This window comes from Pelodiscus sinensis, chromosome 1, assembly GCF_049634645.1.
Source record: "Pelodiscus sinensis isolate JC-2024 chromosome 1, ASM4963464v1, whole genome shotgun sequence".
Lineage (NCBI taxonomy): Eukaryota > Metazoa > Chordata > Testudines > Trionychidae > Pelodiscus > Pelodiscus sinensis.
The window spans coordinates 29,158,767-29,185,756 of NC_134711.1; the positions used below are offsets into that span (position 1 = coordinate 29,158,767).

Here is a 26,990-nt window from a genome sequence, read left to right on the forward strand (position 1 = left end):
AACCGTTAATAACTACTCTCTAAGAATGGTTGTCCAGCCAGTTATGCACCCACCTTAGAGTAGCCCCATCTATGTTGTAGTTCCCTAGTTTATTGATAAGGTCAAATGAGACCATGTCAAATGCTTTACTAAAGTCTAGGTATACCATGTTCACCGCTTCTCCCTTATCCACAAGGCTTCATATCCTATCACAAAAAGCTATTAGATTGGTTTGACATGATTTACAAATCCATCTGTCTGTTACCTATCACCTTATTTTCTTCCAGATGTTTGCAGATGGATTCTTTAATTACTTGCTCTAATATCTTTCCTGGCACAGAAGTTAAACTGACTGGTCTGTAGTTTCCTGGGTTGTTCTTATTTCCCTTTTTATAGATGGGCACTAATTTGCCCTTTTCCAGTCCTCTGGAATCTCTCCTGTCTTCCATGATTTTTTAAAGATGAGAGCTAACGGCTCAGATACACCTCCTTGTTCAGCTCCATGTTTTTTCTAGGATGCATTTCATCAGGCCCTGGTGACTTCCAGATACAGTAAACTTCCGATAATCCGGCACCTTTAGGACCCAGGGGGTGCCGGATTATCAGATTTGCCGGACTATCGGAAGGGGGGGCTATGAGGGGTCTGGGGTGGGGGGGATGCCACCCCAGACCCCTCATAGCCCCCCCTTCCGATAGTCCGGCTCTGCCCCAGGCGACCCCAATTCAGCCGCTGCTGGTCAGTTTCAGCAGCAGCTGAATCGGGGATGCCTGCAGCAGAGCAGCTGGAGTGCTGCTGGGTTGGTCCGGTAGCGCTGAACCTTGGCGTGGCGAGACCAACCCGGCAGCACCCCAGCTGCTCTTGGGGACGCCTGGGGCAGAGCAGCTGGGGAGCTGCCAGGTTGGTCCCACAGCGCCGAGGTGCAGCGCTACTGGACCAACCCGGCAGCACCCCAGCTGCTCTGCCCCAGGCGTTCCCAAGTCAGCTGCTGTTGATACTGATCAGCGGCTGTTTCCAGGAAGCCCGAGGCAGAGTTGCTCTGCCTCAGGCTTCCTGGAGTCAGCCGCTGGTCAGTTTCAACAGTGGCTGAATCCAGATGCCTGGGACACAGCAGTTGGGGCACTGCCAGGTTGGTCTGGTAGCGCCAACCCTTGGCGCTGCGAGACCAACCCGGCAGCACCCCAGTTGCTCTGTCCCAGGTGTCCTCAGGTCAGCCGCTGCTGAAACTGATCAGGGGCTGATTCCAGGAAGCCCGGGGCAGAGCAGCTCTGCCTCGGGCTTCCTGGAGTCAGCTGCTGGTCAGTTTCAGCAGCGGCTGAATTGGGGACAGCTGGGGTGCTGCCGGGTTGTGTCCCGCAGCCCCGAGGGGCAGCGCTACGGGACCTACCCGGCGGCACTCCAGCTGCTCTGTCCCCGGCTTCCCCGATTCAGCCGCTGGTCAGTTTTAGCAGCGGCTGAATCGGGGAAGCTGGGGGCAGAGCAGCTCCAATGGTCCGGCTGCCCGGAGCACTTCCGGGTTCCTGATGGTGCCGGACTATCAGGAGTGCTGGACCATCAGATGCCAGACTATTGGAGTTTTACTGTATTTAACTTTTCTAAGTAATTTTTAACTTGTTCTTTTTCTATTTTAACTTGTAAACCTACTCCATTTCCACTAGCATTCAATATATTAGGCATCCTGTCACCATCCATCTTCTTGATGAAAACCAAAACAAAGAAGTCATTAAGCACCTCTGCCATTTCCACATTTCCTGTTGTTGTTTCTCTCTTCAATGAGCCTACCAGTCCTTGGTCTTTGTTTTGCTTCTAATATACTTGTACAACATATTCTTGTTCCCCTTTACGCCTCTAGCTAGTTTGAGCTCATTTTTTGCCTTTGCCTTTTTAATCTTGCCCCTGCATTCCTGTGTTGTTAGCTTATATTCATCATTTGTAATATGACCTAGTTTCCACTTTTTATATGACTCCTTTTTGATTTTTAGATCATATAAGCTCTCCTGGTTGATCTAAGGTGGTCTCCTGCCACACTTTCTATCTTTCCTACACAGTGGAATAGTTTGCTTTTGGGCCCTTAATGTCCCTTTAAAAAACTGCCTTTGTCTTCAATTGTTTTTCCTCTTAGTCTTGCTTCCCAAGGGACCTTAGCTACCAGCTCTCTGAGTTTACTAACATCTGCCTTCCTGAAATCCATTGTCTCTATTTTGCTGTTCTCCCTTCTACCATTCCTTAGAAACATGAACTTGATGATTTCATGATCACTTTCACCCAAGTTGCCTTCCACTTTCAAATTTTCGGCAAGTTCATCCCTATTTGTTAAAATCAAATCTAGAACAGCTTCCCCCAGAAGCTTTCTCAATCTTCTGAAATAAAAAATAGTCTCCAATGTAGTCTAAGAATTTATTGGATAATCTGTGCCCTGGTGTGTTAGTTTCCCAACATATGTCTGAAATCCCCCATCACCACCAGTTCCTGTGCTTTGGATGATTTTGTTAGTTGTTCAAAAACAGCCTCATCCACCTCTTCTGCCTAGGTTGGTGGTCTGAAGTAAATGCCTAGCATGACATCCCCCTTGTTTTTTACCCCTTTTAACCTAACACAGAGACTCTCAAAAAGTCTGTCTTCTATGTCCATCTCCACCTCAGTCCAAGTGTATTCATTTTTAATATACGAGGCAACACCTCCTCCCTTTTTCCCCTGCCTATCTTTCCTGAGCAAGCTGTACCCTTCTATACCAATATTCTTCTATACCAATACCCTTCTATACCAATACCACCAAGTCTCTGCGATACCAACAATGTCATAGTTGTATTAATTTATTAGCACTTCAAGTTCTTATTCCCCATACTCCTTGCATTTGCATACGGTATCTAAGATACTGATTTGATTTTCCTCCCCAGTTCTGTCTTGTCCCTTCCTTATCTCTACTATTATAATAGCCCATGTTTCCTCCCATTTCTCAGCCCTCTCCCAGGTCTCCATATTTTTCACTTACCTGTAGGCTTTGGTTACCTGCCCTCATCGAACCTAGTTTAAAGTCCTACTCACTAGGTTAACCAGTCTGAATCCAAATACTCTCTTCCTCTTCCTCAAAAGGTAATCCCATCCCTGCTTAGCAGTCCTTCTTGGAACAGCATCCCATGGTCAACGAAGCCAAAGCCCTCCTGGTGACACCATCTTCGCAGCCAGGCATTCACCTCCAGGATGCACCTGTCTCTAATGTAACTCTTTTGGGTAATGTTGATTGTTAATTTGGAAATCTGAAGCTAAGTCTACACAAGACTCAGAAGGTCAGCTTACACTTACACAACTCCAGCTATGTAAATAAAGGCTTTCCACAAACAAGATTAGAAATAACACCTTTCACAAAACAGAGATGATGCTATTAGAGTAGACCAACAGAGGTTTTCATAACTCTCTGATTGGTGCAGGGAACGTACCCAGAGTATATTCTCTGCTCCTCAATGCTCATACTCCAAAGAAGGTTCACACAGTAGAACTTGGGAAAATAAACTTAACATTTAAGGTCTAGACTCTAGAGAAATTCTGTCTGCCTGTGCTCATCCATGTGAACAGAAACCTGCTTGTGTATCATGCCTTATAACTCCTTTCCAAAGTCTATTTAAGTATCTACATTCTCTATAGAAACTCCATTTACTTTCAGTTAAGTGGTGAGGGGCTGTAATTCCATAGGAAAGGTCTCACACAGAGAGCGTGAATGGTAGTTTGTGGGACTGAATTGCATTTGTGGGACTGGATTGCAGTGTACTGTTTGGAAATCGTGGGCCAGCAATTTGTGTTATTTGTGTTTATGTTGTTGGTTTTGAACAAAGGGAACATCATAATCTCATTGGCTTTTCTGATATTTTATAATATTTGGGCTGTCTACATTGCATTCCTCTTGTGCAAAAGCCTATGCAAATGAAGTGTGGATTAGCATATTACCACACTTCATTTGCGTAATTAATTAGGGGCTGTTTTTGCACAAGAGGCTTTTGCACAAAAAGGAGCTGTGTAGATGGCTCCTTTTTGTGCAAAAAAACCCTTTTGCACAAGAGCCATTCTTCCTGAACAAATGAGGAAGAACGGCTCGTGCGCAAGAGGGGGGGTTTGCGCAAAACCGACCCCTAATTAATTATGCAAATGAAGTGCAGTAATATGTTAATCCACACTTCATTTGCATAGGCTTTTGTGCAAGCGAGGTGCAGCATAGACATAGCCTCGGTGGGAGTGGTCTGAATGGTTATAATGGAAACGATCACTGAACACATGGACTTAAAAGTCTCGGAAGGTGAAGGGGATGAGAGGAAGGGAAGGGAGAGCTACCCAGAGGAACAGGGAGGGGGGCACCCCATTTAGCAATTGAATTTTTGGCAGGGGTACAGGAGGGTTGCCTATGCCTGCCCACATTGTGCTCTGATGAGGAGGATGAAGCCAGAGACCCAGACCTTTTCTTTTGCCTTTGGCTCTCTCAGCCTACCTCTCTCCCTGAAGCCTGGTACAGGGCACCACCCACAACACCTCAGAAGGTGAAGCATTATGGAAGGGAAAAGCTTCCCAGCAATCAAACACAGCTCTGGGACATCTGGCAGATGTCCAGCCACATGCTGTGGAGCCCAAGAAACAGACATTTGTAATGAGCGTGTGGAATTTCCCTCAGTAAAACAGCAGGAAGGAATGGCTGACCCACTGGCAAAGCGTATCTAGAGGGAACTTCAGAGGCTTTCTGCTGCTTCCAGTATCTGATAGGTCTGGCTACTGTGAGCAGGATGAAGTGCCTGTTGTAATGGATCTGTGGACATTAGACAAGGTGTAGAATGTATCTAACATTGTATTTAATATTTCAGCAACTTGTGAAGACATCCAGAATAACTGTTAGTAATCTTCTAGCAAAAAATCAGCTTAAACTTGTTAGCTGCTCGAAATATTTTAGAAGGAAGAACCACGGGAGATAACTAAATGGGGGAATCAATCTAGAGGTGGTAATTGAAATCAAATAGTCAAATGCTCACACATGCTCAAATTAAATGGGTGCAATCTGTGGCTCCGATTCAACAAGCTCATCTGCTTGGGCAGACCCCCCGCCCCCTCGTGCTTTTGCAGAGCACCATTAACTTAATCATAGTAAGGAATGGAGTCACACATTTCAGCATTAGAAAGTCATCTGGTTTCAGGAAAGGACATCTTGGGAGAATATGACATGTAGTATTGGCAGATATGGCATATTCCAAATGAGACTAGATGGCATAGGGTGTTCTACAAGCTAACTTAATGCTTATTTCCCCTCTCTAATTTCTTGCCTGGTGTGACGTAGTGGGGATACCTGGCTGGTTTCTATGCTGCTGGCTCTGGGGTAACCCCCACTGGCTGCCGTGGGTACCACGACCCAGCAAAACAGGATGAGTCACTATGCAAACCAGTATGGCCAGACACCCCCCATGGAGAGGAACAAAGGAAGGTGGATGCTGCCCTGGCTGGGGGGCAGGGCTGGAAGAGTGTTAGTTAGTTGCTGTCTGTGAGCATGGAGGAGACAGCCTAGGGAGAGGGGCTGGAGTTTAGGGGCCCAGTCTCCCCCCAACTCAAGGGGGCCTGAGGCATCCTAGCCCAGCTCTGTGACCAGATTCCATCTGTGCTGTGCTGTATCCTGGAGAGGCAATAAACTTCCTCTAGTCCACCGGCTGGTGCAGTCTGTTTGTGCCATTTCGGGGTGCAGGAGACGGGGGACCCCCAACGCGCCTTCACACCTGGCAACCTTCTTCAGAAGCAGAACAAAACATTAAAAAATTTCACAACTAGTCTATCTAGGTGCTAAGTATTCTTAGAGTTTTTCAACAACCTTTCTGATTCACAAGACAGTTAACTGCTATCAATGCAAACATTACTTCTGTCTGCATTTTCAAACAATTCCTTTACAAATTATAGGAAATGCTTTTTGTCCATTTCTACTTCAATATTTCATGGAAAATAAATGGCCAGCGCAGGAATACAAATTTAAAATCTTAATTTATTCTCCTTTCATCTGTGCTGCAATTCCAGTGTTCTGCACATTAATAAATATACATTTGTTAAAAAACCTCCAGTGTCTAACCTGCCATAAAGTTTTAAAACATCATAAAAATAGGTTTTAATTTTCCATCATTAATACAACTGACACATTTACTGAAATAGTTCTGATTGAAATAAAAACTAACTACATCTCACTGGGGCAAAATATACATACACAGATGCAGAATGATTAACACAGGTTGTACAGGGTATCTGAGCATACTGTCAAGTGTGATAGACATTTAAAACATTTTTCAATCAAAAATTTCACACAGTATAGTCTATAATTTTTTAAAGAGACAGTATTCCTTTCCCCTTTCCAAAGGCCTCGAGTAGATTTAAAAATGCTGAAGGATATAATAAAACCAATATTACTACAGTATATGCTTTTTTGTTAATTTCCTGCATTTTATCCAGTCTGACATATTGTTTGTTTATTCCCTCTCACATGCACATTCATACAAAAGAACTGTTAATAGCTTTTCAAACTGTTAACTATGAAAAAGTACTGCAGTGTGAAATATACACTAAGAAAAGGTAGATAACAGATGTATCATTTTCAGTGGAATTTTCAGGACTCATTTTGAGTCATATTTTCAAGCCAAAAGGAACTGCTAACAGAAACATATCCTTACACTATTTTTTACATCTTTTTTTGTAAACAATGTAAGATGAGGTTGGCAGACACTATCCACATTTCTCACACTTGTGAAAATATTTAGTGTGTATGAAACATGAAGTAAGTTAATACACGCGTTTATATTTCAAAACAACAAGATAGCCAGGAATTTCCCAGTTAAGAAATGAAACACAGACATCCTTAGACTCATGTTTCTGCTCCAATTTGTAAAATGCTGACTCTGAGTAAAAAATAAAAACTTAAACAAAGAAATAAGCCTCACATGATACTTATGCAATAGGGGAACTGCACAATCATGTCCTCCAAACAAGACCCTGGCTTGTTGCTTACCAGGAAAAATGTGATGAAAAAACAGAAATCTGAAAACAGAAACCTATAAATTATATTTATAAATTTAGATTCAACCTTTTCACTGTAGTATTTTAAAAACTGCACTGCATTTTAGGGTGGCTTTGATGGAAACATCAGTTACATTATCAAATGCCAAATTCAAGTACAACTGTGCAATTTTTAATATAAAAAATAATCAAGAGCTCTTCCCATTGTGATTTCCTAGCATCAAATGAAGAATATCAGTTTAAATGTAAAATATACAAAGGAACTTTTCCTTCTTTAGAGTCACCATACAAAATATATAAAATTATCTACAAATTTTTATATGTATATATTTATATATAAAGGACATTTTTAAGACACTGTGTCCATCAAAGGCTCTTAAAGATGCTGGCATAGATACAGAAGGGCACTTGGTGTGATATTCTTCTCTCTAGAGTTCACACTGTAACAGAATAAGACCTCAGCAAGAGGCATCTTCTAGGGCTTTCTTAAGGCTGATCATTTCACTTTTTGTAGGTCCACTGTAGCAAAGACAATCTGTTCTTGTGTAAGTCATTAGCATGGGCTGCACACATGAGCAGTCCCTGCAGCGCTGCTGTGACTCTGTATACACTTCTTATAGCTATTCATCCATCTCAGTGAGTCCCTGTTAGGTTTTCATGCATTTTGGCACAGTTACAAATTCACACAGCCATTGAATGTTCCACAATGTAGCCCTATCATTCATGTCTTGGGCACTATTTTTCATTTATGACTTGTCAGAAGTCAGCCGTAATATGTAACAGCAACATCATCCTCGTCCTCAGTATGGAGCATCTCCTGTGAAATTCGAGGTACCACGGAAGTGACATCACAACAAGTAGTCCCAGGGTGGAAAAGACATCGCTATTGCCTGATGATTCAAATTGAAGTTTCATTACTGCCTCTGTTCATGAGAAGAAGTAACCATGCAGGCTTAGGGTTAAATAGAGATAGGCAAACAATTCCAAGTGAAACTACCTATTCCATTTTAGTAAATTACCATGCTTCACCAACGAAGCGCTTGCAAGACAGCGTCCACTCTTGTTATAAAGGACAAAATAAAGAGGAAGAAAGTTATTTACAGGAGATGCAGTGAGAAATGCATTGAGAGGAAGGCCTGTACAATGTATGTAACTGGTTAATGTCTAGGAGGAGTCATGCATATAAACTACTGAAATCCTACAAGGTGTTAGAAACTGCATTTCAGAAACTCTCATGCCATAGCTTATACATAAAAGGTACAAACATGTAAAAATGTATATTTTCTTTCGCATTACAGGTTGGCCAACTATCCTCTATGAGGTTATGTTTGCACTTGCACCCTCTTTCGCGAGAGGAATGCAAATGAAGACATTCGAAATTGCAAATGAAGCCAGGATTTAAATATCCCACACTTCATTTGCATATTTGCGTTATGGCCCTATTTCAAAATAACAGACACTGTTAAGATGGTTTTCTCTTGAAATAACCCTTATTCCTCATACAATGAGATATACCAATTATTTCTAGAGAAGGGTTTTCTCTCGAAATAACCACATCTTAACAGCGTCTGTTATTTCGAAATGGCGCCGTAAGGCAAATATGCAAATGAAGTGTAAATATTTCAATCCTGGCTTCATTTGCCATTTCAAATGTCTTCATTTGCATCCCTCTCTCGAAAGAGGGTGCAAGTGTAGACATACCCTGAGTGAATAACAGCACTGATAGCAGCAACTAAGCTACTATTAGTGAGTAATACTTAGCCTTGTAACTAACTGGGAAACATTCCAAAAAGCCAGCTTCCAAAGATTAGAGGGTTGCTTTCCAAATGGAGCCCAGAGAAGTCTGTGTACCAGCTAGAGTGTGCACACTGGAGCTGAGGGAGCTGGTCATGATGTCATGGTTAAGGCTGAGTTACAGATTTCCTTATGAAAAGAATTAGGACATTTATTATTATGGTACTTAAGGGAAAACTGACCATGTAAAGTTTGGGTAAAGAAGGAGTTTAGAGCCCTGTCATTTTCCTAGCCTGAACTTTGGAGAGGTTACTAAACATGATTATTAATGAAACAAACATTCCCTGAACACCCGTTTTAGGAAAGTCTGGGCTGTACCTGGGATTAAAATCTAGCTTTAGTTCACAAGGGCAAGTATATGCACCAATTTCAGCCCAACAGATTTTTTTCTGTCAAGCACATATATGTGATATTTTTAGGAACTGTGGTATTGGATGTCTCTTTTCTCCATGGCTTCCTGGACTATCCTACAACTCTACTTATCTTCCCTCAGTACTTTTATCTCCACCCCCCAGCCATGCCAAGCTCCTCATTCCTTTGACCTAACTATCCACTCCTTTCCCTCATGCTCCTTGCAGCCCTCCTGAGACCCAGTTCCTTGGTGTTCCTGTACCCTGACACTGTTCTTCAACTTTCTCCCACAGCTCTCAGCCTTTCTGGCACCTTGTTACTTAGAACCCATCTCACACATGTGTCCACTACTCAAGATCTCCGCACTCTCAAATTCCGCAAGCATCCACTCTTTGGCATCTGCCTCTTGGGCCAGTGGCCACAGCCCTTCCGAGGTCTCCAACACAACTAACCCCTAAGTTTATCCTCCTCTTCCTCCCATTGCATGCAGGCCTTCACTCTCCCTGTACCCCTTTCCCTCCCTCCCAATGGGACCATCCCTCTCCATCTTCTCAGAGTTCCTGTCCTACTCTGCCTCCTGAAGCCCCAGCTGCCTGGGGAACCTGTTTCCGACTTTACCTTCTCTGCATTACACTCCTCATAGCCTCTGCCCTCAACACTGACCCTCCATACTGCCCAGAGAGAGCATCTGCTCAGCATATGCCTGCTCCTTTCTCACTGCTCCTAGCTATCCCTGCCTCTCAGATATTCCTATCCATAGCCCTCAGGTGACCAAAGCATCTCACGCCTCCTCATTTCCCATTCCCCACTCTCAAGAGACCCTGCTATGGGGAATCCCCATCTCTCTTCACTGCCCGCAGCACTACCAACTCTTTTCCCTCCACAGCTCCAGCTCCCCAACCCCTCCCTTACTCCCACTGCCTCAGCATCCCTCCCACCTCCCTTAATCCACCCCAAAACTGGCCCTCCCAGCCCAATGATCCCCCCATAGCTCCAGCTCCCGAACACCTCGTCTTCCTCCTGCACCAATGCCCAGTCCTCTGATCACTTCCTCACTGTCACCAGGCCTCCAAGCTCACTGATTGCTGGCAGCTTCAGGCCCACACCCCTTCCTGCGTTTGCCATCCTGGCCTTTTTAATTTGAGGCTGTTTGAGAAGTGGTTTTTCAAGTCTGTGGCCAAGGGTAAAGCGAGGGTTGCTTTAGTCTAGAGTACGTGTGTAGAAGTAATGGATTGCACTTCTATTTAGTGAGATGGCAAGAAGCCTTTGGACAGGGGGCGCTGTATAAGAAAGAAGTTATCAGCCATTGTCTGCAGTCTTTAATCAGTAGCCTAGAAACTCTAAAACACGAGACAGTGCAGCCTTGTGAGGAAGTGAATTTGGAGCAGGGCAGAGAAAGGAGCAGAAGTCAGAAGCAGGTGATTGTGGGAAACAGCCCCCGCACTGGCACTTACTCAGAATCTGAGGTCTCAGCAGTCACTGTTCCCACATGGACATTCATGGCCATTCCATTGAGTTGATCTCGATTCTGTTCCTTCCGTGGAGTTTTTATTATCACCCCAGTGTCAGAGGGTGAACGAATCCCATCACTGTTCCCTAAGAAAGCTGTCCTGGAGGAGATAGTGGTTTGATTGTAATCCGATAACTTTTCCCGCAGCCTATTCTTCATATTCTTATCCAGCAGAGGGGGAGGGTAGGTGACTTTATTTTTCAAGATGCCTGGTACAGAAAGAAAGGAGGAAAGATTGGAACTTCTAATCATGTTCAAAATTTTACTTAATCAAACTGAACAAGCGCAAAAACATCATTTACCCTTCATTAGGCAGATTGTTTCAAGTTCACCGCCATTCTTCCATGTTAGAATAAAAAGGCTAGACCCATTTAAAAACAATCCCAGACCTCTGGTTACACAAACTGAAGGGAATTATGACCTTCCAGAGCAACCCTACTCTGCCAAAATATGAACTGTATTGATGGCCAAGACAGCTCATGCCCGCCCTTACTCAAATTATGCTGCAGATTGATTGATAGAGAAGCAATTAGCCTGAAGGAACAAAGGGGGAACGTGGCAAATTCCCCACTTTCCTAATATGGCAATAGATTCATTCAGCGGAGATCTTTGAGGCTACGTCTACACTGCAGGCTTTTGCCGGCAGACAGTATGCTAATGAAACACTCGTTAGCATTTGTTGCGCTGTCATTTGCATATCTCTGCCAATGCTTTTTGCACTCGAGGTTTTTGCGCAAAAACAAGCAGTGCAGATGGGGCCGTTTTGCTCAAAATCTTGTATACCTCCTTTTTTGAGGCATAAGGGATCTTGTGCAAAAGGTTTCTTTTTGTGAAAAACAGACCCGTCCTACACTGCTTGCTTTTGCACAACAACCTCTTGTGCAAAAAGCATCAGCAGAGATATGCAAATGACAGTGCGACAAATGCTAATGAACGTTTCATTAGCATACTCTCTGCCAGCAAAAGCCTGCAGTGTAGACGAAGCCTCAGTTACCATCCTAGGCTCTAGAAAGCAGTTCATTTGGTCTCGTACTTGTTTCTTTCCAATAGCTGAGTTACCTTTCCTCTGTTCCGGCAGCTGGTTATTCTGCTGTTGTACAGGTTTGTTCTCTTTCTGCTGCCCTTCATTCTCATTGTCTTGAGGTGCTTCATTGCTGTGGTTCACTTGATTTTCCCTATGAAGCTCTACGCTGACCTTTGTCTCCACTTTCAGTTTCTGCTTCCCACCTGGATCCTCCCCATCACTTGTGGTTACACACTCTGTGGGCCAATAGGGTTTCACATGATTGGGGAGAGAATCAACTGCAATGCAAAAAAACCCACATTGGTTCGAAAATGACCCTTCAACAAAACTTAAGATTCTGCCCTTCACTCTTGCTCAACTAGCCCTATGCTCTGCGACAGTTTCAGTGGAAGAGTCATTTGCAGCAGACCATTTCGAAAGGTTTGTTAGCCAACCTGTCCCGCCAGGTAAATGCAGTCCTCCCTGGAGACAGTGTTCTGGTGCACGGCCCCAGGGGGAGCTCTGGGAAGAATTCTGTTTCCCCAAGGCAGAACTGTTGCTGGAGATCCCTTTCACAGAGCGGGAGCCACAGCAGCATACTCTTCATGCCCTAGGCGCCTGACTAGCTCTACTGACTGATACATGTGCATAGGCATGGGAAGTAGGTGTGTGGGGGGTGCTGTAGCACCCCCAGGTTTTGCACTTGGCTACCCTACGTTCAGGGGCCGGCCTTGCTGCCAACACACTGCTGGCTCTGATAGCCCCAGGGTCCTGACCTCCAGGTGGGCCCTCTGGGGTTCTGTTGCTTACCATCCTTGTGGGCTTTGCAGCCCACCCATTCCCAGGGTCCAGGCCTCTGGCCCTGCAGGCTCCATGGCCACTCAGGGTCCTGCCATTTGCCTGGGACTCTGCAGCCACCTCTGGCTGTGGCTAGGTTGCCAGCTCTTCCAGACTGGATGCCAGTTGCAGCAATGGCATCTGGTCTGTCCAGTCCGGGAGAGTTAGCAACCCAAGGTGCGATCCCAGCCTGGGGCGGTGAGGGGCAAGAACCTTCCCTGAGGGGGGCACAGCTCTTCCCCCTACCTCCCCCGTAACTAGTTCCAGCACCACTGTACATGTGTATGTTGGAGCATGGCCCTACCTTCTCCTCTCTGCCTTTTGAGATATCTTGAACCATTGGGCATAAGTGGAGACAGAAATGCCTATGCTAGAGGGAGCACAGGAACAGCAGCTGGGCTGCACTAGGGTGTGGAAGCAAATCTCCCTTTGCACCCTCCCTCATTGTCCAGTAACGGAGCACAATCTGCTCCTTAATCAGGAATGGCTCTTTAATGTTCTTTCCAGAAGATTAGCCTTTCCATGAAGGAATCTTATAATTGTGCTTTCCTTTGATAGGAAAAAGGATGCAGTATGACAGCAGTTTGGTTCCTGGAAAGTTGCTTTGTATGCCCGAGGCAAATAAAAGCAACCATGAGAGTACCTACTAAACTGAAAATCCACAGTGCTGCCCAAACACTGTGAGGGAAGCAACTGCTATTGTCCAGGTATAATTAGAAGGAGCTGAATTTAAAGCCAGCATCATCAGCCCTAACTCTGGCTGCTGCACTAATGAATGAATTTGTAGAAAACACACTAACCCAAGACTTGCTCCAAGCCTGGACTGAGTTTGAACACATCAGTTTACATTTGTGGGAAAACTGCAGCAATTTTGGTTGAATGTTACTCTCGGTTTGTTTGAATATAAAAATCAAAAGGGAACTACAAACTTGTATAAGGTGCAACAAGGGAAAGTGTGACTGAAAGTGTGACTGAGGTCTGAAAAGCGGTGAGTTTTGTCTGACCATGCCAGTCTCTCTTAGCATCAGAACAAAGCCCGTATCTTCAAAAAGTCACGGAGGGACACAATGCACAGAACGTCCACAAAACAGACACCGAGTTTTAATTTCAAACCTTTTAGTTCCATACCTTCCCAAACCCCAGGAAATCTCCCTTATTCTATTGTACGAGGTGTTCCTTTTTTTTTTTTGCCAAATTGCCCTGCTCTTTTATTGCCTCCTCTTCCTGTCCCCCTCTGGTGATATTTAGATAGATGTATAGTGCCATCTGCAAGATATCCATGGACAGAAACAGCCCCGCAGGGATCCCCCTGTAATGCTAACAGCCATGCTGCATTGGTACGCTAAGTAGCTGGTGAACACTTGTTCCAGTGTCCTTTGTTCTTGCATTCATTCACCCCAGGGGACAAAGTTCTCTCTGCTTGGGGGAAACAAAGATCTCTTGGCTAACACCAATAATAAGAAAACAGGGATTCAAAGCTGTTGTACACTATCCTGGTCAATTACATCCATTCATCCACTACTCAATTCATTTTACAATATGGGAAAGAAATCTATTCCTACCATGTGAGCCACTGCCTTACCTTTAGGAGTGCTGTGGATTGGGCCACACTCATTGTTTTTGGCAGTGGCCGTGTTCCATTTTTTCTCCATTTCAATCCCATCTTCCTCACTCTCTGATGAATGGGAGGAAGCGTAAGAGCTGCTATGTTCATCAAGCGACAACTCACTGTCAGAATCAGAATCATTCTCTGTTGAAGTGGAGGAGGCAAAAAAACCCACAGGGATTAGAACTGGAAAGGCAGTTGTGCAAATCTACATGCAAAATGAATGGGGTGAAAGAAAACCACTGTAGGCTCCTAGGTGCCATGTGGATGGGCACTTTAGAATGATTTCATCTACACAGCTCAGCCAGCCAGATGAAATTAGATTATTAGTGCAGCTGTCTTCATCTGAGACAATCAAATGAAACAAAATGGCATAGAACGGCTAACTGGACAGGATACTTCAATGTTTTACATGGGCTAGTCTCCACTATCATGGCTCATGTAACAGATGCTAAAATGTAAATGTGTGAGAAGAAGAGAGAGACTGAAGTTCATTCATTGGATAATTGCTATGTATACACAGGGGCTGCAGAGAACAATTTTCTCATCTATTCAACGTGCAAAACAGTCACGCAATGCCATCTTGGTCAAAGCAATACACACAGCCTCCAACATAAAGCACCCAGAAGACCCAGAAATAGAAAAGCGAAAAGCATGCTAACAATATTATCCTACAGCAGTACATTTGTCCAGATCCAAAATAGAAGCAATATGAAACCAAGAGGCACTTCCTATTTAACCGTAAAAAAGTTAAATAGTAGTAGTAAGTAGTAAAAGGAAGAAACTTCCTCAAGCTTTTAATCGGTAAAAAATTTCCATCTGAAAAGCAAGGAAAGAAAATGCATAACTTTGCAAGGAAAGAGAATCCAGAAACACTCACACAACTTGTGGCAACCTGCCATCAAACCAGAAATAGATTCTTTGGAATGGGGTGCCAGCCCCAATGTGGCAAGGGAGGGGTTAAAAGTAGGCTGGATAGAGCCTGCACAGACCCCTCCAATCAGACAGAAGCTATAGGGAGCCAATCAAAAGGTGGCTTGCTGGGACAACCCTGTGATAAGGAGCTATTCAGCAGATCAGAGGGTAGTTGGGTCCAATGAAGGGGAAAGACTGACTCCCCAGGAAAAGCTTGTTGGTTGGGTGGAGCAATGCTGGCAGGCTCAGGGGAGCCAGATAAAAGCTCCCACCTCTCAGGCTGAGGGCCTTGATACAAAGGCCAGAAAGGTGCAAGTGTCATGGGGACGTAGGCCAGGGAATGGGAACAGTCAAGAGGAGAGGAGGAGGGCAGGAGATGGCTGCGGCCAGAAGGACTCTGGGTCAGGATCTAGCGTAGTGAGCAGACCTGGGTCCTCTTCCCCCTTCTTTGCATCACATCACCACACGGGAGCATGGCCTATCCAGACTGCAGCTTGTCCTGGAGACAGTGGGCTAGATAGTGGGGGCTCCAGTTGTTTGCTGTAGGAGGTGTATTGATGGAGGACTTCTGATAGCCCTGGAAAGGGACGAGACCAGAGTAGCGGGCACTGTTGGAGGGCAGTGTCCTAAAGACACCATGGTCCAGGGAGCAACACAGATCTACAGAGACATGGGGTGGAAAGTAGAACAGACAACAGGCGAGGCCCCAGCCAGAAGGCGGCGCACTCCATAACCTGAGCTAATCTGTGCTGTAACTAGCAGGAGATACTGTGGTGGTCACTTGACCCCACTGCCCCCTACTACAAAACAGACGCATATTCCCATGAAACCCTGTCCTAGATAAAGATACTCAATAACTATGGCAATACCTTTATATCTTGTTATGTCAGTACGGCTACTTAAATTGAAAATACAACAGAGTAAGATGGAGAGGCTACTGTCTTGATTATAAGATTTTTTTGAAGCAAGTTATCTGTGTGGAGTAATCTGTATGAGGAGGAAGAAATGAGCATGTGATTCTAAGCAATTCTCCAGAACACTCTTACCATTGGATTTTGAAGGATTCCTATGAAAAATAGAGGAATCTGCTTCAGTCTGACCAGTTCTTGCTTGGCTTGAGGACCCACTGAGCTTCTGAGCAGCCTCATCCCTAAAATGTGGGGAACAACATGTTTGGTAAACATGCTTGTCTCAGTGACAAGACCAAGACAGAGATAGCCAGAAATCTCCATTATGCACTGTCAAATGTAACATTTTAAGCTGTACAGGACTAATAGCAAAAATAACTATGGTATTTTGCTTTAATTTTAGTTTGAATTGCCCACTAAAGTTGCATGCAAATGAGAAATACATAAAGGAAGATGCAAAGATAACAACTGCTTAAAGAGAACTACGCATGACAAGTAGCAGTTGAACCAAAACATTAGTTGATTTGTGTTAGTAGTTTTTCTCACAAAAGCAATGAGAAGGGAAAAATAAAGGCCTGAAAGCCATGCACCCTCCACCCGATTACCTGAAAATGTAAGCAAGGTAGCTATTGTGGCTCATGGCTGACCTTATGGTGCTTTCTAGGGAGACTGTGGATTCACCAATATTTGTGCGATACATATTTGGCTCCTCTATGTATGTGTTGTTACAGTTCAGAGATCGCTGAGGAAAAAACAGTATTAGTGAATGAGAACAATAAACAAACATCTCTCCTTCAGCTGCCCCCAGAGTGGCTACGCAGCAGAAGACCATCTAAGTACATGACCCCCAAGACTGCACATTCTGAGCGGCAACAGCTTCTCCCTGCCCCCACTGCAAACAAGGTCTCTAGGTTCCCAAGAAGCACAGTTTGAATGACCTGAGCACAGGAATGAGAAACTCCAGAGTTATAATCCCAGCTGACACAGGCTTCCTGCCTGACCATGGACAAATCACACAGAGCCTGATTGACAGACAGACAGAAAGACAAACAAACTCACTCAGCTCCCACTGACTCTCTGTTCTATTTTACAGGTTCTTATACATACTCATTACCGCAGTGTCTGAGCACTTTCCATCAGTACATTAGGCACCATAACTATCATCTGTCATGCATGATTCAAACTCTTTCTCATTTTCTCCACAGAGGGAGAATTCTGTGTGCTGTGGAATGGTTTAGTAGGGCTGGTTGGTTATTTATGTATATGCTACTCTGTATTTGGCAGAGAAGGTGGATTTAAGAAGTTCACCAGGCTTTTGAAGGGGAAGGTGGTGAGGTTTGTGTTGATCCTTAGCAAATGTGGGAGTTTGTCTCGGTCTCAGATCAGCTCCTAAGAAAGCTCAGACATCTGTCCAGGAAAGTTTTATCCTGACTACACAGTTTTGTACCGTGCCTGAGGAACTAAGTAGTTGAACACAATACTTATCCTAGAGATTTGGGTGTTCATCTAAATATTGTGAACCCAAGCCAATGTGGACATTGATGATACAGACTCTGAGCTTAAACTTGACTTGATATTCTAGGAGAAGCCAATGTAGGTAGCAGAGGACAGGTACGGTGTGTGCTATGGAAGCTACCGTGAACTGCAGTGTTTTAGGATGTTAAAATGCAGGTATTTAACTAATTGAGTAGTCGATAGAATCTTTATTGACCATTTGACTAGTCAATAGGCAGCCCAGCTCAGTTCCGGCTCCCACCAGGTGTGGGACCAAACCCCGCTGCGGCTCTGCAATTTAAAAGGCAGTAGGAGCCGGGCAGCCTGCCCCCTAGCTCCTATTAGGTTTTAAATTGCAGAACTGCAGTGCAGTTTTGTCCCGCACCTGGCACAAGCCAGGCTGCCTGCCCACCTGGCAGCAGCCCCTGTTCGCGGGGTCCCAGCAGGGATTTGGGAACTCCCGCACACAGGAACTACTTCCTGCTGGGACCCTCCCCCCCTTGTGCACAGGGACTACTGCCACAAAGCAGCCCTGCCTGCGGGAGGTCCCAACTTCCTGCTGGGACCCCCCGCGCAAAGGGACTGCTGCTGCAATGCAGCCCCTGCCCACAGCCGGGTGACCACAGACAGAGGTTGCTTCCTGGCAGCAGCCCCTGCCACCACCACCCCCGCCTATGATAGAGCCATCAGGGGGAAGGGTATGGGCAGCACTGCGGAGATGGTGCTGGGGGGAATTAGCTTTTAAGTCGGCTCCCCACAGCCAGGGGCGGATATGAGTGCCGCGGGGCCCAGGGCAGCGCCGCGGGGCCCTGGGCAGCAAAATTTCGCAGGGCCCCCCCTTTGATACAGCGCATGTGCCGTAGTGCCAAGGCACATGCGCGGGGCCTCGGGAAGCGTGGGGCCCGGGGCAGCTGCCCCGCTCGCCCTGCCCTAAATCCACCGCTGCCCACAGCACTGGCTCCTACTTTTCCACACCCTTGCTGCCTCTGATACAGAGGCAGCAAGTCGGGGGAGGAGAATGCAAATAGTCCACTTGCATAGGCTTGTCCAATAGTCAACTTGCCAATTACACCTTTACATCCCTACAGTCTTCTATTCTAGCTGGAATTCCCTAGGTGCTGAAGCTTTCATGTTCCAGTATAACACATTATGGTAGTATAACAAACAGTGACAAAGGCATGGATAAATGAGGTCAGGTCTCCATCTGCCAAGATGGGACTAAGGCCCTTGCCAACTGGAGATGGTAGAAAGCATTACTAGCAGGTCCTTTTATGGGAAAGTTTAATGTCAGCAAGGAATCCAAGAATGCGCCATTCTATGGATTGAATTGACCAACTGTGGGGCTGTGTCTACACTGGGCCACTTATTCCGGAAAATCAGCTGCTTTTCCGGAATAAGCTGCGAGCTGTCTACACTGGCTCCTTGAATTTCCGGAAAAGCACTGACGATCTACTGTAAGAAATCATCTGCTTTTCCGGAAAAACTATGCTGCTCCCGCTCGGGCAAAAGTCCTTTTTCTGGAAAACTATTCCGGAAAAGGGCCAGTGTAGACAGCACAGTAGTGTTTTCCGCAAAAAAGCCCCGATCGCGAAAATGACGATCGGGGCTTTTTTCCGGAAAAGCGCATCTAGATTGGCCACGGATGCTTTTCCGGAAAAAGGGTTTTAATGTAGACGCTCTTTTTCCGGAAATACTTATAAGGAAAACTGTTCCGTTTTAAGCATTTCCAGAAATTCATGCCAGTGTAGATGTAGCCTCGGTGTGTACTTTCAACCAAAGGAGACCGCACCATGGCTGCAAACTACTCAGCGTGTTTTCTGCTGCCCATGTGCATCACCTCTGTCTTGCCGCAGACTTATTTAAACCAGCTGTTCTTTATTCGTTGCTGTCTTGTCCAAACACTGTCCATCTTAGTGGTAATGGTATGGTCATAGCTAGTGAAAGATAAGCAGAGCTTTGTGTCTTCTGTATACTGAGTCCATGTCATCTTACTAGTTCTCCTAATGGCTCCATGTTAACATTTAATAGGACAGGAGAGAAAATCGATCCCTGTTGGGACTTCACATGGAAGGGGGGCGGGGGTTTATTGGCAGAGGTAAGTTTCCATCACCACTTACAGTTAATAATGTAGCTCTTGTTGTTGTAGAATCATCTGGAAGGGGTTTCTTTCCAGTTAAAGTGTTCTTCAGATGCTTCCTGACTTCTTTATTAAAAATGCAGTGGAAGAAGAAAATGAAGAGCCCCTGGGTTGTTAGAGAAAGAAAAATAGTCTAAGGCAAATGCATTATTTATTACTACTGGACTGAAAATACAAATGGAAATTAGTGAACAGCATTCTTCAAACCAGCTCTTTATTCCAGCATATGTACATACTTTTAATGGCAATGACTGACTACTATCCCATTAAACACTTGCTATCCTTAGTGAACTGATAATGATCAATCCTTCAGGGAATCATACTTTGCTACTTGTGCTACCACAACAAGAACGGGAAAACACAATTTTCCTCTGAGAACTCCCTGGATAGATGAATGCACCCTAGTAGTTTGGGAGGGAAACCCACTACTCCAATGTGCAGAACAGTGTTCTAATTAGGTATGTAAAAACACTTTAAAAGTAACTGTGTAACTGTTAAAAATCTTAGCGGTTACACGTGCTGCAGGCTCTGCAATGTAAGGCTTATACTGCAGAGCCTGCAGCATGGAACAGTAGTCAGCTCCTAGGAGCAGGGCCAGGTACCAGTATACACCAGCAGAAGAGTTTAACCGCAACTGGAAACAGTAAACTGATGCTTATCAGTTAACTGATTAAACTCTTATATCCCTAGTCCAGATCTCTTGTTGAATGGTTCAGGACATGGCATGATGCTCGTGTGTTGTACCAACATTAATATTTTGAGTTTGTACATGGACTATGGTACCTGTCAGGATTTGTACATTGTAACCCATCAAAGTATCACAGCTAGCAGTGAAAGCCTTGGGAATGGCAGAAGTGGGCTACTTCCGTCCAATTCCCCTTAAAAACACTGGAGAGAGAATGAGGCCCATAAAGTTCTAAAACAGGAGCTGCAGAAGAGCACTAAGGCCAAGGCTGGGACCATATGCTAACAGGTGTATGTTTCTCTGAACCAGCAGTCACCTCTAATTCTGCTTTTCTGCAGATTATTCATACTGCTGGCAGAAGTACTATAATCTAGGGGCTGCTTTGGTGCCGCTGCCAAATTTGTTAGTTATTTAGGCTGCAGGTGTGCTTGTTGTGAACTCATCACTCACAAAGTTACAGCAGCACCAATGTCCCAAGATGCCTGCATTTCATGAGTTCAGACAAATCAACTGAGGCAGACTAATACAGTATTAAGTGTAAGGTATGCTCTAAGTATTCAGTCAAATTACTCCTTAATAAAATTCACATACATACTTTTTTTTAAACATTCAAAGGCAGCAGTGATGTGAAACATTATGTAGCTCTGACTCTCCAGGCTAGGCAAGAGGAAAATTCCAGTCTCTTATGTTCTTCCCTCTGAAGTTAAGTTGTATTTAACATCATTTTACTTTTGTTTTTGTTTTTTTGTTCAGGCTTGTGAAAGATTTTAAATCCGCAATAACTGAATTTACTTCCTTACAGATCAGTCGGAACATGGGCAGTGGCACTACCAGCATCCCCCCCATGCTGGATCTCCGATGTGCCTCCACGCTGACCCAAAGGAATCACCTTGAGAGGAAAGTGGGCAGTTTTATTTTTTTAATCCACTCAAACCATGACCTTTTTATTGGGCCTGGCAACCAGAGTATCCCATTTCTGAGGGTGGCTTTGCACTGTGGATACCTGTCCGTTAATTCATTTCACACTGACCAACCAGATGCAAGTAATTTTTGGTTACTACCATCCTGGGCCACATTCAAACTAGTGATTGGATTATGAATCCCATTGCTAACTCCTCACTAGGTCTCTGTGCATTAGCTGGGCTGTGTGCTATGAGCTTCAAGCTGCTAACAGCTTCCCTAACGCAGTTGAGGAGTTTGAAAGTCATTTCTTCCACTTCTCTTTCCTACAGTAATTCAGCTGTAAAAAACTGTAAGCTCTCCACATAGAACAGAAAACCACAACTTGTTGCTACTGCTAGCAAGAACAGCAGTGTTACTACAGGCAATAACTAAAATCTGACAGTGTCATACACGAGGTGGCATCTGAGACAGTTTCCTTTCATTAGTGATGAAATTCCCTACCATGAATTCCAATAGCACTATATTTGGAGCCATTGAGAGAATAGAAAGCTCAATTTCTCGGAGGGTGAGATAAAAGGTGTGAAAACTTCCTCTAGGACTTTCCAGCTTCTTCAACTGGAAACTCAGTTTTCAAAGATAGTTGCTCTGGCTTGAATTTGAATTGAATGGATTTGCCCTGTTAATGGAGCAGCACTGCAGGAAGATGGCTCTTCAAAATGCAGCATGTTCTAGATCTGAAGAAATACAAAACTTAATTTTACAGAACTTACTTGTAAGCAGCTGAAGATGGCAAAGAGATAATGGAATGTCATGACATCGCTGTTCACAGCCATCAACCCCAGTAACCATGTGGCGCTGATCAGCAACAGCAGGAGGAAAGCAGTTCGTAGCACAGACCTAAAATAAACACAAACTCAGTTGTGGTAAGGCAGAAAAATACTAAAATGAAAATCTAACACCTCATGTGCCAGCTACAGTTTTTAATGCATTTTGTTCTTGGAATGCATATCTACTATATACAGTAAAACTCCATTGGTCTGGCATTCAATGGTCCGGCACTATCAGGAACCCAGAAGTGCTCTGGCTGCCGGACAATTGGAGCTGCTCTGCGCCCGGCTTCCCCATTCAGCCGCTGCTGAAACTGACCAGCAGCTGAATCGGGAAAGCCAGGGGCAAAGCAGCTGGGATGCTGCCGGGTTGGTCCCATAGTGCTGCCCCTCGAGGCTGAGGGAACAACCCGGAAGCACCCCGGCTGCTCTTGGGGATACTTGGGACAGAGCAGCCGGGGTGCTGCCGGGTTGGCCTCGCAGAGTCGAGGAGCGGCACTACGGGACCAACCCAGCAGCACCCCAGCTGCTCTGCCCCAGGCTTCCTGGAGTCAGCCGCTGATCAGTTTCAGCGGCGGCTGAATCAGGGACACCTGGGGCAGAGCCGGACTAGCAGAAGGGGGGGTTATGAGGGGTCTGGGATGGCATCCCCCCTCCCCACCCTAGACCTCTCATAGCCCCCCTTCCGATAGTCCGGCATATCTGATAATCTGGCACCCCTGGGTCCTAAAGGTGCCGGATTATCGGAAGTTTACTGTATCTGAGAGAGTTGGCATGTCTGTCTCTCCATTTGTGAGTCTGGTTGTTCAAGAATTCCTCCTAAAATGGAAGAGCTAGGGCCACAAACTTTGGTATGCAGCTTCCTTTTATTGTAACTTAAAACAAGGTCAGGGTTTGGTTGTGCCAGGAAAACAGGATGTGCCTGGAATGCGATTGTATCTCAGAAAATGCTAAGGGAAGGGTTAATAGGCACCGTTATAGTGCAGAACACAGCGCAGCCCCCATCATCCCTCAGGTGCTGACACCAGTTGGTCAGAATGGCCCCCATCATCTATGGTAGCCCTGGGAGCTGCTGCCAGCCAGGCAGCACCACCCCTACCACTTTGCACAGCCCGCTAAGCAGTGCTGCCATGGGGAGCCCCACCATGCCTCCCAGTCCCCTTTCCTGACTCCTGTACATCCCCTGCCATCAACCTCCAACTTCTACCCTGACTCTGGCTCCTCCACTCCTTGCCCTGAGACCCCCCAATGCATCCCAACCCTCTTCCCTGACTCCTGCACCCCCTGTCTTGAAGGGCCTGAGCAATGCCAGGTAAATCTTCTAGTTCACTATAAAGATCCTGGCTTGAAGAGGCAACATGGCCCAGTGAATTGTTTATGGGTCTAGATAACAGAAATGCCAGAGCTTTCATCCTACCTCTGTCAATGACTTATTGTGATTTGGACAATTTGTTCAATCTTTTGTGCCTCAGTTCCCTATCTGTAAACCAGAGCTAATAATGCCTCGCTGGGTACTGGTGTAAATTAGTTAATGTCTGTGCGTTACTTTGACATATAAAGTGGTTTATGAGACTAAGTAAAAATTATTATTCCTGGCACAAAGACAGTTCCTAGACCCACATCTTGCTGCAGAAAGGAGGAACTGAGGTGGGAGCTGCTTGGCTCTTATACAATCTTAGCTCTGAAGTTTGGTGCTGCAGGAGGCCAATTGGTGAACTTCCGCCAATTGGCATTGCTTTCCAAAAGTTTCCCATGGTGCAGCCACCACTCACACATCCCATAAGTGTGAGACCACGCTCTTCAAGGAAGAATTATTAGTGGCTGGGGTCACGTTAAATGAGTTGCCCATGGCCATGGCTGAGTGAGAAACAGAACTGGGGGATAAGTGTGTGGATATCCTGGTGATTGGGTAGGCCCTTTATGAATATTTGAACAGAAAGAATTCAGTAATATCCGACTCCCAGAATTACTCCCAAGCCACTCAGACCTTAGAACATTCAAACAAACATGTTAGAAATTCACTTTTCTTGGCACTCTGCTGTTTGTTTATTAGGGATGTCAATGTGTAGACGACTACATGATAAACCCAGGCTTATCAGTTAATCTTGTTGACTACACGCACTCCCCTCCCCAGAGGCAGTGGTACAGGGTGGCACGTGGGAGCCAGTTCATGTGGGAAGACAGTTTTAAAATCAGCTCCCCTTGTGGACTGGCAGCAACTGGTCTGATAGAGAGGCAGCAGCATGGAGTGGCAGGGGGCTCCCTGGGCGTGGGGCCAGGAGTGCACTGGCTGCCAGCCCCATCCCCGGTGACTATTGAATGGTCGTGTAACTACTAAAATTTCATGCGGTTGCACGACTATTCAATTACATGCTATCTAACATCCCTATTGTTTATTTCTTGAATTTCTTCCCCATGGACAATAAAATCTATAAAGTCTGTTTTAGTTTTGCTTGTCGGTTTCACTTTCAGGTTTTCCTATCTGAGCACCCTGTTGCAAGGTTTGGATTACAGATACTCTGGGAGGTATTTATTTATTTAAAAATATTATTTTCCTTTACATTTAAAAATGCCTTGAGATAGTTCAATTGGTAAAGGTTTGTTTTTATGGATTAGAGATTATGGGATGAATCTGACCTGCCATTGTTTGGCAATTAGATTTTCTTCACTTAAGGAGATTAAAAAACAAAGCAAACAATCACTTTTAAATAAATCACTTTTTCTCTTTCTAAAAGTGCCCACCAGGTTGTATGTTCAAGGATCAGCAGTGGACGCCTTGGGAAATCTCGTATAGATTATTACTTGAAAAATGGGGATGTCTAGCCATTAGTTTGTCACATTATAGTTCACAGGTAAATTACAAGCTTTGGGCAAAACACGTCTCAAATGGGAACAGGGTACCACAAAGCCTGGAAACTGCAAATTTCTGACTAATCTCAAGTAAAGGTGAAGAGAACATGTCCTCTGGTGGACTGGGATGGACATGTTGCCTCAAAAAAACTTTGCTAAAACAGCAGCAGGAAAGAACAATCTGTTGGTGCATGAGGTAGAAGGGAAGAACTCTCTGCATGTCTAAATCACCACACATGTGCCCAAGGCGTCTGCCAACACCTAGCTCAAAACCCCGAGGAAGATGTGTACTGTGGTGGGAAATTTCATAGAAGATAATGTGGGGAAATGTTGTGGGAGATTGGAACGATGCCACGTGGAGTGTCCAGCCCCTTAATTCTTCCCCCTTCATGTCCTTCTGTATTCTCAGAAAAACTGCAGAAGCCCTGCTCCATGTAGGTGTTTCTACAGAATGCAGGATGGGGGCTGGAAAGAAAGAACGGCACACAGGCTTAAATTCTTCTGTCCAGTACAAACTGCCCCTATTTGTACAGCATTCTGCTTCTTTCCCCAACCCTTCATGCTTCTTTAGGAAAGGACATAATCTGTCCCTTTATTAATCTTGGTTAAGGATCTTCTCATCAGTTTTTGAGCTTTAACTGCAAACTTACATGACTCCAGTTTTTTCAAATGAGCGTTGTCTTCGTCCACATGATGCTTTCACTGCTAGTATAAAGATGACTGTGTTGATCTGAAAGAGAAATGTAAATAATACAAAGTAGATCGTTCTTCCTGAATTTCTCAGAGCTTGTTTTTCACCGACAATGGAATTTTTTTATCATCAAAAGTCTGCAGTGCCAAGAGCTTTTCTCTTGTAGTTATGGGTTTCTTCATAATTAAAAAATGACCCAGCTTAGAGTCAACGTCCACTAGCAACCTTCTTGGGATGCTACGCCACTGAATTAGCATTAATATAAACCTGGTAACACAGCTCTAAAAAATGAACTAAAATAAAACTCTCATCAGGGTGGCAGGAAAAAGCAGAAAAGATGGGCATGATCATGTAAGCATTACTCATACTTTCTCATGCAAGTAGGTCCACCGAAACCAATGGGGAATACTCACGTGAACTGTGCTTACAAGGGACGCTAGAATGGCTACAATAGCTTTGTATTTAAATAAGATTATGAATAGATAGAGATGAAACGAAAAATAGAATATTCAGTGCAAGGTGCAAACTTCACAATACTTACAACCACAACAATCACAACGGGGCCTGCAAAACTCCAAATCAGGGTATCATGAACAGAAAGCCAGCAGAAATCAGGGTTCCCATAACCCTGTGGGTCCAGACCCACAGCAAGACCTAAATCACATAACAGAAAGAAAAGGATAACGGGGAATATTAGCGATGTCCACTGTAGGAGCAGGATTATTTATGTCATGCCTAATCAATCACAAGGTTTTAGAATCAATCCAAGGGATGAATAACAACATGCTTAATAAGAAATTCCAGAAACAGAACACAACACATGCACTTTTCCGAAGTCTACACATAAAACCAATCATCATTCATATTCTTCTGCTGACCAATACAAAGTTGGACTCTATTATAGCTATAATAAATGTGTGTGCCACAATAATTCATTTTAAATTCATTTTATATAGCACAATTAATAGCGAATAACAAAACCTTTAGGTGAGAGACATTTTGAGGAATTTCAGTAAGTCAGTGCCCCATGATGACATACATCATGATATACATAATTATTTCTCTTATAACCTGAAGATGAAAGTTTCAGCCTCCTTTAACAGTGACTTGAACCAAATACAGGCAGTCCCCGGGTTATGTACAAGATAGGGACTGTAGGTTGTTCTTAAGTTGAATCTGTATGTAAGTCGGAACTGGCGTCCAGATTCAGCCGCTGCTGACACTGATCAGTTTCAACAGCGGCTGAATCTGGATGCCAGTTCTGACTTACATACAGATTCAACTTAAGAACCCCAGGCATCCCCAAGTCAGCTGCTGCTGAAACTGATCAGCGGCTGATTCCAGGAAGCCCGGGGCAGGGGCTTCCTGTAGTCAGCCGCTGCTCAGTTTCAGCAGCGGCTGACTTGGGGACGCCTGGGGCAGAGCAGCTGGGGTGCTGCTGAGTTGCTCCAGTAGCGCCGCTGCCCCTCGGTGCTACTGGAC

General features: G+C 44.9%; 1 protein-coding gene across 4 annotated transcripts in view; it reads right to left on the minus strand.

Annotated features, from left to right (window-relative positions):
* Positions 1 to 5,960: 5,960 nt before the first annotated feature.
* Positions 5,961 to 26,990, minus strand: part of CELSR1 (cadherin EGF LAG seven-pass G-type receptor 1) — a 276,769-nt gene continuing 255,739 nt past the window's right edge. The window contains exons 26-35 of one of the 4 annotated variants that reach the window (XM_075927708.1): positions 26,050 to 26,162; positions 25,468 to 25,547; positions 21,911 to 22,037; positions 19,533 to 19,658; positions 16,527 to 16,663; positions 16,060 to 16,163; positions 14,075 to 14,242; positions 11,712 to 11,912; positions 10,597 to 10,861; positions 5,961 to 7,920 (exon numbers count right to left, since the gene is read on the minus strand). In XM_075927708.1, coding sequence (XP_075783823.1) covers positions 7,896 to 7,920; positions 10,597 to 10,861; positions 11,712 to 11,912; positions 14,075 to 14,242; positions 16,060 to 16,163; positions 16,527 to 16,663; positions 19,533 to 19,658; positions 21,911 to 22,037; positions 25,468 to 25,547; positions 26,050 to 26,162 — 1,346 coding nt within the window. In that variant the 3' untranslated portion in view covers positions 5,961 to 7,895. Of the gene's footprint in view, positions 7,921 to 10,596; positions 10,862 to 11,711; positions 11,955 to 14,074; positions 14,243 to 16,059; positions 16,164 to 16,526; positions 16,664 to 19,532; positions 19,659 to 21,910; positions 22,038 to 25,467; positions 25,548 to 26,049; positions 26,163 to 26,990 lie in introns of all 4 variants that reach the window. The other 3 variants (XM_006120414.4, XM_025183254.2, XM_075927707.1) reach the window with 3 other exon arrangements.